General features: G+C 60.7%; 1 protein-coding gene across 6 annotated transcripts in view; it reads left to right on the forward strand.

Annotated features, from left to right (window-relative positions):
- Positions 1–13,719, forward strand: part of tmem201 (transmembrane protein 201) — a 218,079-nt gene that overhangs the window by 56,977 nt on the left and 147,383 nt on the right. For all 6 annotated transcript variants that reach the window (XR_011587647.1, XM_070860511.1, XM_070860514.1 and 3 more), the window contains one exon: positions 11,228–11,404. Coding sequence is in view for 5 of the 6 variants with exons in the window: in XM_070860511.1 (XP_070716612.1) it covers positions 11,228–11,404 (177 nt within the window). In the remaining variant the exon portion in view is untranslated. The remainder of the gene's footprint in view (positions 1–11,227; positions 11,405–13,719) is intronic.

The raw sequence follows: 13,719 nt of genomic DNA on the forward strand, positions 1-13,719 counted from the left end.
CCTCTCTGCGTCGCCCCCCCTCTGCGTCGCCCCCCTCTGCGTCGCCCCCCCCCTCTCTGCGTCGCCCCCCCCTCTCTGCGTCGCCCCCCCTCTCTGCCTCGCCCCCCCCTCTCTGCCTCGCCCCCCCCTCCCTCTCTCTCCCTCGCCCCCCCCCCCCCCTCTCTGCGAACCAGATTGGTTGAATAATGTGCCATAGACGAAATAATGGAATTGAGTGGGGTCTCTGGACCTGTACCCGATCCAGGAGTTGTTGCTGTGAATCAGGAAAGAAGTTGATGGGGTGGGAGAAATCCTTCTATGGGAGGGTTAAACTATTTGTGGGCTGGCTGTTTTCTCCCAGATTGCTGGATGGGAGCGGGCTGTTCTGTGGTTGGATCACAACATTTTCTGCAATAGCATTGACTAGGAGATGATTATTGTGATGGAATTCTACGCTTGGCTTGAACTTGTTTTTGTTCCTGGAATTGACTCTCTGGTACCTGTCCAAGGGTTTTGCCATTTGTCATTTTATAATGGCAGATGGTATCAACAAATGCGGAGCTACCTGTTCTGATTCGCTCTGCTGGCTCATTGAATGACAATGTGTGAACTTTTCTCTCTTATGTGCACTTTGTCCCATACTGCATTATTTCGAAGTTCCATAACTTGATAGTTCATTCATTGTGTTGGTGATTTCGAATGGATTGTAGAAATAGGATGAAGTCAAACATTTTCATTACATCTCTACTCTTTTTCCATAGTGAGTTGTTATGATCTGGATTGCGCTACCTGAAAGGGAGGCGGAAGCAGATTCAATTGTAACTTTCAAAAGGGAATTGGATGAATATTTAAAGAGGGGAAATAGCAGGGGAGTGGGACCACTTAGATAGCTTCTTTCAAAGAGCTGGCACAGGCACGATGGGCCGAATGGCCTCTTCCTTTAGTTCCATAAACCTGCAAATGAGTCCTCTTCAAATACATGCCCAATTCCCCTTTGAATGTTTCCACGGAATCTGATTCCACCACACTTACACTTTCATTTATATAGCGCCTTTCACGACCTCAGGACATCCCAAAGCGCTCTACGTCCAAAACAGTACTTTTAGAACTGTAGTACCTGTTGTAATGTGGGAAACACGGCAGCCAGTTTGCACACAGCAAGCTCCCACAATGTGATAATGACCAGATCATTTTTTTAGGGATAAATAGTGGCCTAGTACACCGGCGATAACTCCCCTGCTCTATTTTAAATAGTGCATGGGATCTCTTCTGTCCACCGGGGGGGGGACAGTGCGACCCTCACTGGAGTGTCCATCTGGAGCGGGACTTGAACCCACCGCCTTCTGACTCTGGGGGACAAGAGTGCTCCCCACTGAGCCACAGGCTGACATGATTCCCGAGCCTGGTTACACTCGAGTGATGCCATGTGGAAAATGAGCGCGAGGGGTCGGCTTGGCTTTGGCTCTGCCCTCGTCTGGTGGAAGGAGTGTCGACGCTCATGGTCTCGGCTGCACATGGAGGGTGACCAGTTGGGTCAGGTACTGAAGGACTGCTGGCCAGTATGGAACACCACACCCCCAGTTCCTCCTGAAAAGGTTGAGCAGGTTGGGCCCATACTCATTGGAGTTTAGAAGAATTGAGAGGTGATCTTATTGAAATATTTAAAATTCTGAGGGGGCTGGACAGGGTAGATGCAGAGAGGATGCTTCCCCTCGTGGGGGAATCGAGAACTTGGGAGCATAGTTTCAGAATTGGTCGCCCATTTAAAACGGAGATACGGAGGAATTTCTTCAGAGGGTTGTAAATCTGTGGAATCCCCTGCCCCAGAGAGCTGTGGAGGCTGAGTCATTGAATATATTTAAGGCGGAGATGGACAGATTTTTGAACAATAAGGGAGTCGAGGGTTATGGGGAGCGGGCAGGGAAGTGGAGCTGAGTCCATGATCAGATCAACCATGATCTTATTGGATGGTCTGGAGCAGGCTCGAGGGACCGTATGGCCTACTACTCCTCCTATTTCTTCTGAAAAAGGAGGAGAAAACGCAAAGGAAACTTGTCTTTGGCTTGGGCCTTACAAATGACTGTTTTAGCGCTTAATTTATCGTTGCATTAAAGATCCCATTTTATTTACACATCAAACCCGGGTGATCTGTTTATTGGCATTTGGGTTTAAAAGTAATGGCTCAATTGCGGATGTGGAAATATGTTTTTGCTGAGAAGATGTTTCTGAGAAACTGGGTGTGAGACCCGTTGAAAGATTTCTGATAGTGACATTGATTCAGAAAGCCAGTGGAGCCTACAAGGTGGCGTCTAAACACGACTGCATATAAGGCAAGTATTTTGACAGTAGTGATTAAGATGAATTCATTTCTGGCATTGTGGATAAATAAAGCGCTCAGCTTCTGAAGTTGAGCAGACAATTGAGAGAGTCTCCATTGTTTAGGCAAAGCGAGGTCACGGTAAAGCTGCCAAACTGTGGGTTGCAAGCCTTTGTCACAAATGATTTTTGACCCTTGTTATTGAGATGAATTGTGTTGATTTTTGTAAGGATTGACTATCTGTCTCGACAGGTAGAGTGTAATAAGATCTCAGCCAAGGATACACAGCGCAAGGTAAAAGTTCATAGCTCTCTGTCAAATGACAGAATGTGACTCCAGACATTGCAGTTCTTGGCTTTATATTTCTAAAGTAATTCATCAGGATTTCATAATATTGACGGGTGGGGGGGGATCTTTTAGTGTAACGATAAGTTAATGCGATTTAAAGATGTGCCCAAACCGTTCTCGCTCCTGGTTCAGAGTTCCTGAGAGCCATTATGCAAAATCGAGGACAAGGCAATGAGGTGGATATGTGGCCAGTCAGGGAAACGATTGCAGGGGTGGGTGTATCAGATGATGCTAGCTGCTGCATCTAAACGCTAAGGAAATAGAATGTGCTCTCCAAACCGGGCAAACAAACTCCTAACGATCTGGATTTCTCCTGGCCGACCTCCCACCTCGCACCCTCCATAAACTTGAGCTCATCCAAAACTCTGCTGCCCATATCCTAACTCTCACCAAGTCCCGTGCACCTATTATCCCTGTGCTCGCTTACCTGCATTGGCTCTCGGTCCGGTAACACCACGATTTTAACATTCTCATCCTTGTTTTCAAACACCTCCGTGGCCTCGCCTCTCCCTAGCTCTTTAATCTCCTCCAGACCTACAATCCTCCCCAATATCTGTGCCCCTCCTCTTGCTCAGCCCCGATTTCCATCGCTCCACCATCAGCATTCCATGCCCTCAGCTGCCTAGGCCCCAGATTCTGGAATTCTCTCCCTAAACTCCTCCACCTCTTCATATCTTCGTCTGTCTCTCTCTCTCCCTCGCTCTCGCTCTCGCTCTCGCCCTCTCTCGCTCTCTCGCCCCCTCTCGCCCTCGCCCCCTCTCGCCCTCTCGCCCTCTCGCCCTCTCGCCCTCGCCCCCTCTCGCCCTCGCCCCCTCTCGCCCTCGCCCCCTCTCGCCCTCGCCCCCCCTCGCCCTCGCCCCCCTCGCCCTCGCCCCCCCTCGCCCTCGCCCCCCTCGCCCTCGCCCCCCCTCGCCCTCGCCCCCCCTCGCCCTCGACCCCCCTCGCCCTCGACCCCCCTCGCCCTCGACCCCCCTCGCCCTCGACCCCCCTCGCCCTCGACCCCCCTCGCCCTCGACCCCCCTCGCCCTCGACCCCCCTCGCCCTCGACCCCCCTCGCCCTCGACCCCCCTCGCCCTCGACCCCCTCGCCCTCGACCCCCCTCGACCCCCCTCGCCCTCGACCCCCCTCGCCCTCGACCCCCCTCGCCCTCGACCCCCCTCGCCCTCCACCCCCCTCGCCCTCCACCCCCCTCGCCCTCCACCCCCCTCGCCCTCCACCCCCCTCGCCCTCGACCCCCCTCGCCCTCCACCCCCCTCGCCCTCGACCCCCCTCGCCCTCGACCCCCCCTCGCCCTCGACCCCCCTCGCCCTCACCCCCCTCGCCCTCCACCCCCCTCGCCCTCCACCCCCCTCGCCCTCCACCCCCCTCGCCCTCCACCCCCCTCGCCCTCCACCCCCCTCGCCCTCCACCCCCCTCGCCCTCCACCCCCCTCGCCCTCCACCCCCCTCGCCCTCCACCCCCCTCGCCCTCCACCCCCCTCGCCCTCCACCCCCCTCGCCCTCCACCCCCCTCGCCCTCCACCCCCCTCGCCCTCCACCCCCCTCGCCCTCCACCCCCCTCGCCCTCCACCCCCCTCGCCCTCCACCCCCCTCGCCCTCCACCCCCCTCGCCCTCCACCCCCCTCGCCCTCCACCCCCCTCGCCCTCCACCCCCCTCGCCCTCCACCCCCCTCGCCCTCCACCCCCCTCGCCCTCCACCCCCCTCGCCCTCCACCCCCCTCGCCCTCCACCCCCCTCGCCCTCCACCCCCCTCGCCCTCCACCCCCCTCGCCCTCCACCCCCCTCGCCCTCCACCCCCCTCGCCCTCCACCCCCCTCGCCCTCCACCCCCCTCGCCCTCCACCCCCCTCGCCCTCCACCCCCCTCGCCCTCCACCCCCCTCGCCCTCCACCCCCCTCGCCCTCCACCCCCCTCGCCCTCCACCCCCCTCGCCCTCCACCCCCCTCGCCCTCCACCCCCCTCGCCCTCCACCCCCCTCGCCCTCCACCCCCCTCGCCCTCCACCCCCCTCGCCCTCCACCCCCCTCGCCCTCCACCCCCCTCGCCCTCCACCCCCCTCGCCCTCCACCCCCCTCGCCCTCCACCCCCCTCGCCCTCCACCCCCCTCGCCCTCCACCCCCCTCGCCCTCCACCCCCCTCGCCCTCCACCCCCCTCGCCCTCCACCCCCCTCGCCCTCCACCCCCCTCGCCCTCCACCCCCCTCGCCCTCCACCCCCCTCGCCCTCCACCCCCCTCGCCCTCCACCCCCCTCGCCCTCCACCCCCCTCGCCCTCCACCCCCCTCGCCCTCCACCCCCCTCGCCCTCCACCCCCCTCGCCCTCCACCCCCCTCGCCCTCCACCCCCCTCGCCCTCCACCCCCCTCGCCCTCCACCCCCCTCGCCCTCCACCCCCCTCGCCCTCCACCCCCCTCGCCCTCCACCCCCCTCGCCCTCCACCCCCCTCGCCCTCCGCCCCCCTCGCCCTCCGCCCCCCTCGCCCTCCGCCCCCCTCGCCCTCCGCCCCCCTCGCCCTCCGCCCCCCTCGCCCTCCGCCCCCCTCGCCCTCCGCCCCCCTCGCCCTCCGCCCCCCTCGCCCTCCGCCCCCCTCGCCCTCCGCCCCCCTCGCCCTCCGCCCCCCTCGCCCTCCGCCCCCCTCGCCCTCCGCCCCCCTCGCCCTCCGCCCCCCTCGCCCTCCGCCCCCCTCGCCCTCCGCCCCCCTCGCCCTCCGCCCCCCTCGCCCTCCGCCCCCCTCGCCCTCCGCCCCCCTCGCCCTCCGCCCCCCTCGCCCTCCGCCCCCCTCGCCCTCCGCCCCCCTCGCCCTCCGCCCCCCTCGCCCTCCGCCCCCCTCGCCCTCCGCCCCCCTCGCCCTCCGCCCCCCTCGCCCTCCGCCCCCCTCGCCCTCCGCCCCCCTCGCCCTCCGCCCCCCTCGCCCTCCGCCCCCCTCGCCCTCCGCCCCCCTCGCCCTCCGCCCCCCTCGCCCTCCGCCCCCCTCGCCCTCCGCCCCCCTCGCCCTCCGCCCCCCTCGCCCTCCGCCCCCCTCGCCCTCCGCCCCCCTCGCCCTCCGCCCCCCTCGCCCTCCGCCCCCCTCGCCCTCCGCCCCCCTCGCCCTCCGCCCCCCTCGCCCTCCGCCCCCCTCGCCCTCCGCCCCCCTCGCCCTCCGCCCCCCTCGCCCTCCGCCCCCCTCGCCCTCCGCCCCCCTCGCCCTCCGCCCCCCTCGCCCTCCGCCCCCCTCGCCCTCCGCCCCCCTCGCCCTCCGCCCCCCTCGCCCTCCGCCCCCCTCGCCCTCCGCCCCCCTCGCCCTCCGCCCCCCTCGCCCTCCGCCCCCCTCGCCCTCCGCCCCCCTCGCCCTCCGCCCCCCTCGCCCTCCGCCCCCCTCGCCCTCCGCCCCCCTCGCCCTCCGCCCCCCTCGCCCTCCGCCCCCCTCGCCCTCCGCCCCCCTCGCCCTCCGCCCCCCTCGCCCTCCGCCCCCCTCGCCCTCCGCCCCCCTCGCCCTCCGCCCCCCTCGCCCTCCGCCCCCCTCGCCCTCCGCCCCCCTCGCCCTCCGCCCCCCTCGCCCTCCGCCCCCCTCGCCCTCCGCCCCCCTCGCCCTCCGCCCCCCTCGCCCTCCGCCCCCCTCGCCCTCCGCCCCCCTCGCCCTCCGCCCCCCTCGCCCTCCGCCCCCCTCGCCCTCCGCCCCCCTCGCCCTCCGCCCCCCTCGCCCTCCGCCCCCCTCGCCCTCCGCCCCCCTCGCCCTCCGCCCCCCTCGCCCTCCGCCCCCCTCGCCCTCCGCCCCCCTCGCCCTCCGCCCCCCTCGCCCTCCGCCCCCCTCGCCCTCCGCCCCCCTCGCCCTCCGCCCCCCTCGCCCTCCGCCCCCCTCGCCCTCCGCCCCCCTCGCCCTCCGCCCCCCTCGCCCTCCGCCCCCCTCGCCCTCCGCCCCCCTCGCCCTCCGCCCCCCTCGCCCTCCGCCCCCCTCGCCCTCCGCCCCCCTCGCCCTCCGCCCCCCTCGCCCTCCGCCCCCCTCGCCCTCCGCCCCCCTCGCCCTCCGCCCCCCTCGCCCTCCGCCCCCCTCGCCCTCCGCCCCCCTCGCCCTCCGCCCCCCTCGCCCTCCGCCCCCCTCGCCCTCCGCCCCCCTCGCCCTCCGCCCCCCTCGCCCTCCGCCCCCCTCGCCCTCCGCCCCCCTCGCCCTCCGCCCCCCTCGCCCTCCGCCCCCCTCGCCCTCCGCCCCCCTCGCCCTCCGCCCCCCTCGCCCTCCGCCCCCCTCGCCCTCCGCCCCCCTCGCCCTCCGCCCCCCTCGCCCTCCGCCCCCCTCGCCCTCCGCCCCCCTCGCCCTCCGCCCCCCTCGCCCTCCGCCCCCCTCGCCCTCCGCCCCCCTCGCCCTCCGCCCCCCTCGCCCTCCGCCCCCCTCGCCCTCCGCCCCCCTCGCCCTCCGCCCCCCTCGCCCTCCGCCCCCCTCGCCCTCCGCCCCCCTCGCCCTCCGCCCCCCTCGCCCTCCGCCCCCCTCGCCCTCCGCCCCCCTCGCCCTCCGCCCCCCTCGCCCTCCGCCCCCCTCGCCCTCCGCCCCCCTCGCCCTCCGCCCCCCTCGCCCTCCGCCCCCCTCGCCCTCCGCCCCCCTCGCCCTCCGCCCCCCTCGCCCTCCGCCCCCCTCGCCCTCCGCCCCCCTCGCCCTCCGCCCCCCTCGCCCTCCGCCCCCCTCGCCCTCCGCCCCCCTCGCCCTCCGCCCCCCTCGCCCTCCGCCCCCCTCGCCCTCCGCCCCCCTCGCCCTCCGCCCCCCTCGCCCTCCGCCCCCCTCGCCCTCCGCCCCCCTCGCCCTCCGCCCCCCTCGCCCTCCGCCCCCCTCGCCCTCCGCCCCCCTCGCCCTCCGCCCCCCTCGCCCTCCGCCCCCCTCGCCCTCCGCCCCCCTCGCCCTCCGCCCCCCTCGCCCTCCGCCCCCCTCGCCCTCCGCCCCCCTCGCCCTCCGCCCCCCTCGCCCTCCGCCCCCCTCGCCCTCCGCCCCCCTCGCCCTCCGCCCCCCTCGCCCTCCGCCCCCCTCGCCCTCCGCCCCCCTCGCCCTCCGCCCCCCTCGCCCTCCGCCCCCCTCGCCCTCCGCCCCCCTCGCCCTCCGCCCCCCTCGCCCTCCGCCCCCCTCGCCCTCCGCCCCCCTCGCCCTCCGCCCCCCTCGCCCTCCGCCCCCCTCGCCCTCCGCCCCCCTCGCCCTCCGCCCCCCTCGCCCTCCGCCCCCCTCGCCCTCCGCCCCCCTCGCCCTCCGCCCCCCTCGCCCTCCGCCCCCCTCGCCCTCCGCCCCCCTCGCCCTCCGCCCCCCTCGCCCTCCGCCCCCCTCGCCCTCCGCCCCCCTCGCCCTCCGCCCCCCTCGCCCTCCGCCCCCCTCGCCCTCCGCCCCCCTCGCCCTCCGCCCCCCTCGCCCTCCGCCCCCCTCGCCCTCCGCCCCCCTCGCCCTCCGCCCCCCTCGCCCTCCGCCCCCCTCGCCCTCCGCCCCCCTCGCCCTCCGCCCCCCTCGCCCTCCGCCCCCCTCGCCCTCCGCCCCCCTCGCCCTCCGCCCCCCTCGCCCTCCGCCCCCCTCGCCCTCCGCCCCCCTCGCCCTCCGCCCCCCTCGCCCTCCGCCCCCCTCGCCCTCCGCCCCCCTCGCCCTCCGCCCCCCTCGCCCTCCGCCCCCCTCGCCCTCCGCCCCCCTCGCCCTCCGCCCCCCTCGCCCTCCGCCCCCCTCGCCCTCCGCCCCCCTCGCCCTCCGCCCCCCTCGCCCTCCGCCCCCCTCGCCCTCCGCCCCCCTCGCCCTCCGCCCCCCTCGCCCTCCGCCCCCCTCGCCCTCCGCCCCCCTCGCCCTCCGCCCTCTCTCGCCCTCCGCCCTCGCCCTCTCTCTGTCTCCCTCTCTCTGTCTCCCTCTCTCTCCCTCTCTCTCGCTCTCTCTCTCCCTCTCTCTGTCTGTCTCCCTGTTAAGATGTTCCTTAAAACCTACCCCAGTGACCAAGCTTTAGGTCAATTGTCCAAATATCTGCTTTAGTGGCCCGGTGTCAAATTCTGTTTGTCCCACTCCAGGGACTTGAACGCATAAATCTAGGCTGACACTCCAGTGCAGAGCTGAGGGAGCGCTACACTGTCGGGTGGAACATTAAACCGAGGCTCAGGTGGATGTAAGAGATCCCACGGCACTATTTCGAAGAAGAACAGGGAGTTATCCCTGGAGTCCTGGCCAATATTATCCCTCAACTAGCATCACTAAAACAGATTATCTGGTCATGAAGTTGCATGATCAGCCATGATCATATTGAATGGCGGTGCAGGCTCGAAGGGCTGAATGGCCTACTCCTGCACCTATTTTCTATGTTTCTATTATCACATTGCTGTTTGTAGGAGCTTGCTGTGCTCCAATTGGCTGCCGTGTTTCCCACATTACAACAGTGACTACACTCCAAAAGTACTTCATTGGCTGTAAAACGCTTTGAGACGTCTGGTGGACGTGAAAGGCGCTATATGAATGCAAGTCTTTCTTTCAAGCATGCTTTGCTGCAAAAAAAGCTGGTTAGTGATGAAGACTGACAACTCCCTGATTATTGACACCAAGCCTGCAAGGAGGTGGGGGGGCGCGATTGTGCAGCCCCTCCCCCAGCCCTGGCCCAAACCTCAATAATGTACCGATTGTTGCATTTGGCCGCTGAGCATCTGGGAACTGAAATGTTCAGATTGTCCTGATCCTCTTTGTTACAGATCCCGTGTAATGCTACAACTCCCACAAACCCCACACCCACAACTTACTTCCATCACCAGCGGTATAATGGGCAACTTTATTTATTTTTTTTAAAAAAGGGTATGAATTTGTGTAACTACAAAAAAAAGGCAACCGCTATTGTTGCTTCAAAGCCACGGCTGGCGTTAATTTTAAAATTAAGATTTCAAAAATGTCCTCTACACTATTTATCCCTCAATCGACATCATTAAAAAGAAACAGATTATCTGGTCATTGTCACATTGCAGTGTGTGGGAGCTTGCTGTGTGCAAATTGGCTGCCGCGTTTCCCACATTACAACAGTGACTACACTCCAAAAGTACTTAATTGGCTGCAAAGTGCTCTGGGACGTTCGGTGGTTGTGATAGTTGCTATATAAATGCAAGTCTTTCTTTAGAATGGCAAATAGAGAAATTGATACGACTGCAAACCTACGCATATTATTGGTCTGTTACAAATGGGATTTATGATGATGTGAAAGGGGCAAGTCTTTTTTTATTTTTATGCAACTTATGGATGTAGTGGAGTTTTTTCTCAAAGATTCAGAACTGCACTCAGTTGTGTATTGAATCTGTGTACAAGATTATTGCTTTGCCTTTTGTCGGGTCTCGGACAGTTTGTGTGATTGTTCTGCGATATAATATCTAGATCAAAGCACCAGTGGTGCTGTGTTTCCAAGGATTGCGAGAAAGTACAATTTGGTGTTGGTGTCAATATAGAGAGCAGTAATAAGTGTCTGGGACATCTAACAGCAGGATAAGGGAATGCTGGGATCATCTTGATGAGCCACCAGGAAGAAATCAGCTGCTTACACTGTACAATCTGATGGGAAACCATGTTCGCAGCTGAAATATTTTTAAGCCTATTGAATATGCAGCTCTTCGAAAAGGGGAGGAAAAAAAACACTTGCACAATTTTGGGGGCAGAACGTCTTCTCCACAGAGCGCAGTGGGCAACCTGATCCCCGGCCTCTGAGCCAGCCACAAGGAATGTGAAAGCAATGTGGGGCATCGTTAGCATTTTGCAGATGGTACGGCTTAAGTGGCATGTGATGTTTGTCATCCAACGTACTGCACCACCTGGGTTTACATAGGACATACGGCACAGAAACAGGCCATTTGGCCCAACCAGTCCATGCTGACGATTATGCTCCACTCGAGCCACCTCCTGTCTTTCCTCATCTAACTCTGTTTCCCTTCCCCCTCATATGCTTGTCTAGCCTCCCTTTAAATGCATCGATACTATTCACTTCAACCACTCCCTGTGGCAGCGAGTTCCACATTCTCACCACTCCCACTCTCTCAATAAAGACGTTTCTTCTGAATTCCCTATTGGAGTCCTGTTGTACTCGCATGTTGGGAGGCATGACATTAGTCGATTTTATTTAAACACCAGCTTCTCAGGGCAGGAAATTTAGTCGAAGCAGAATCCACAATAGTTTATAAGGGGAAGTAAAAAGGAAAACCTCCCTAGGGCAGGCCAATGTGGATATCTGAGTGGCAGAGAGGCAATGGGCTGAATGGCCTCCTCCTGTGGTGTACAATTCTGTTGTAGTTGGATGCAACTAAGTTGTATCTTTACAAATAAGAACGTAAGAATTAGGAGCAGGAGTCGGCCATTCAATAAGATCATGGCTGGTCTTCAACCTCAACTCCACTTTCCCACCTGATCCCCATATCCCTCGATTTCCCCTGGGTGGTTCAAAAAATCTGTCGATCTCAGCCTTGAATATACTAAATCACAACCTCCACAGCCCTCTGGGGCAGAGAATTCCAAAGATTCACAACCCTCTGAGTGAAGAAATTCTCCTCATCTTTGTCCTAAATTGCCGACCCGTTTATCCTGGGTCTGTGACTCCTTACGTGCATCTTCGGGGGTAACATTATTTTTTGTATCTCTCTCTCTCTCAGGACAAGTATGAAGAAGAAATTGAGGTATATAAACACCACTTGGAACAGACGTACAAGTTGTGCCGTCCGTGCCAGACAGCAGTGGAATATTACATCAAACACCAGGACCGGCAGATTCGGGCAATTCTCTTTGACCATCAACTCCGACGTCGAGAAGCGGACAAAACATTTGTGCAGGTGAGAGTTGGAAGCAATGTCACGGTCATGATGAAGTGAATTCATGTATATTTTTTTAAGCTTTTATAGTAGAGAGTAGGGTAGGAATTTCCAGTAATGAAGCACTTTGCTTTGAGGTCCTTTTGTAAGAAAGACTGGCAGGGAGGATCAAGAGCATAAGAAATAGGAGCAGGAGTCGGCCATTCGGCCCCTCGAGCCTGCTCCGCCATTCAATGAGATCATGGCTGGTCTGATCTTGACCTCAGCTCCACTTCCCTGCCCGCTATCCATAACCCTTGACTCCCTTATCGTTCAAAAACCTGTATCTCCACCTTAAATATATTCAATGACCCAGCCTCCACAGCTCTCTGGGACAGAGAATTCCACAGATTTACAACCCTCTGAGAAGAAATTCCTCCTCATCTCCATCTTAAATGGGCGGCCCCTTATTCTTAAACTATGCCCCCAGTTCTAAATTTCCCCCACGAGGGGACACATCCTCTCTGCATCTACCCTGTCAAGCTCCCTCAGTGTCTTATACGTTTCAATAAGATCAGCTCTCATTCTTACAAACGCCAATGAGTATAGGCCCAACCTGCTCAACCTTTCTTCATAAGACAACCTCTTCATCTCAGGAATCAACCGCGTGAACTTTCTCTGATTCTGCTGTGACTCGATGAGAAATCTTCCCTTGTTCTACTCTTCAGTGCTATGGTGACAGCTCGCTTTCATTATTTTGAGAATTTGGACACAGTTGCTATTCTTTGTTTGACCAGAATGCTTTATAAATCTTTGGCATTTACCCCTCTGTTTTGGATAGTTCTCTAAAACCCACAACAGAGCTCCTTTGATTCAGTAAGCGTTAACAATGACAGATTTGATTTACCATTTGATACTGACTTGAGGCACTATTTTGACAGTACAATGATGGAACGACCTCCTTATACTATTTAGACATTAATGTGGTTTCGGACACATTTTGCCTCCGATGCCAGAAATGGGTGTGGTCTGAACATCATTTTTCAAACAAGATCCAGCTGACGTACTTTGTGTGTAGCTACGTGGCATGATAAGACGTGTTGCAAGTTTCAGCCGGAAGGTTCCTTGGCTGACAGTCTGGCTTACGCAGCTGATGTTGGAATAGATTAAGACCAAAGTCCTGTTAAATTCTGCGGTGTTTTGAATAAATCTGTAGCTATGGTCTCGCCATGGAGAGCGTTCTCGCTAATCAGACTGATCCTTATTACCCCGGGGCGTTGAAGCATCAAAGTGCACATCCTAACTAGACGCGGGTAACTTTTAGGTGTACACAGAGCAGCAATTGCATATTTTGAACATGACTCATTTTCATTCGCCAATGCAGCTTCATTGTGGGCTGATATTGTGGTAGTTCGGATACCAATCATAGAATGATAGAGCACAAAATGAGTCCCTTTGGCCCATCGTGCCTGTGCTGGCTCCTTGCCTATCCAATTAGTCTTGCTCTCCTGCTCTTTCACCATAGCCCTGTACAGTTTTTCCCTTCAAGTATTTACCCAATTCCCTTCTGAAAATCACGATTGAATCCACTTCCACCATCTTTCAGGCAGCGAGTTCCCGATTACAACAACTCGCTGTGTAAAAGAAATGTTTCTTCATGCTGCCTCTGGCTCTTCTGCCAGCCGCCTTAAATCTCTGCTCTCTGGTTACCGACTCTTGAATGAATCGTGGCAGTGGCCTGGTGTGCGAATGCAGATGTAGTCTGCTGATTCCAATGGAAACCACTGCGGGTAGTAGAAGTGATTACTCTGGTGTGGCGAGGCTGTGCCAATAGAGCGGGCAAATGGTTTCCACCCACTACAGACAGAGAAACACACACGCACTTAAAGGAACACAGCGTTAGAGATAAAAAAAAGACTTGCATTTATATATCACCTTTCATGACCTCGGAGTGTCCTACAGCCAATGAAGTACTTTTGAAGCGTAGTCACTGTTGTATTGTGGGAAACGCAGCAATGTAATAATGACCAAATAAACTGTTACGTTGATTGAGGGATGAATATCTCCAGGACACCGGGGATAACTCCCCTGGCTCTTCTTCGAAATTACGCCAGGGGATCTTTTACATCCACCCGAGAGAGCAGAAGGGGCCTCGGTTTAACATCTCATCCGAAAGTCGGCACCTCCGACAGTACACCACTGCAGTGTCAGCCTAGATTTATGCCTGGAATGGGACTTGAACCCACGACTTTCTGACTCCGAGGCGAGTGTGCTGCCCACTGAGCCACAGCTGACACTGTGATGTAAAGTGATAAAGCAGACAAGACTGCTGGAGGAATATCTGGCATAAATAAATT

Source organism: Pristiophorus japonicus, chromosome 18 (assembly GCF_044704955.1).
Source record: "Pristiophorus japonicus isolate sPriJap1 chromosome 18, sPriJap1.hap1, whole genome shotgun sequence".
Lineage (NCBI taxonomy): Eukaryota > Metazoa > Chordata > Chondrichthyes > Pristiophoridae > Pristiophorus > Pristiophorus japonicus.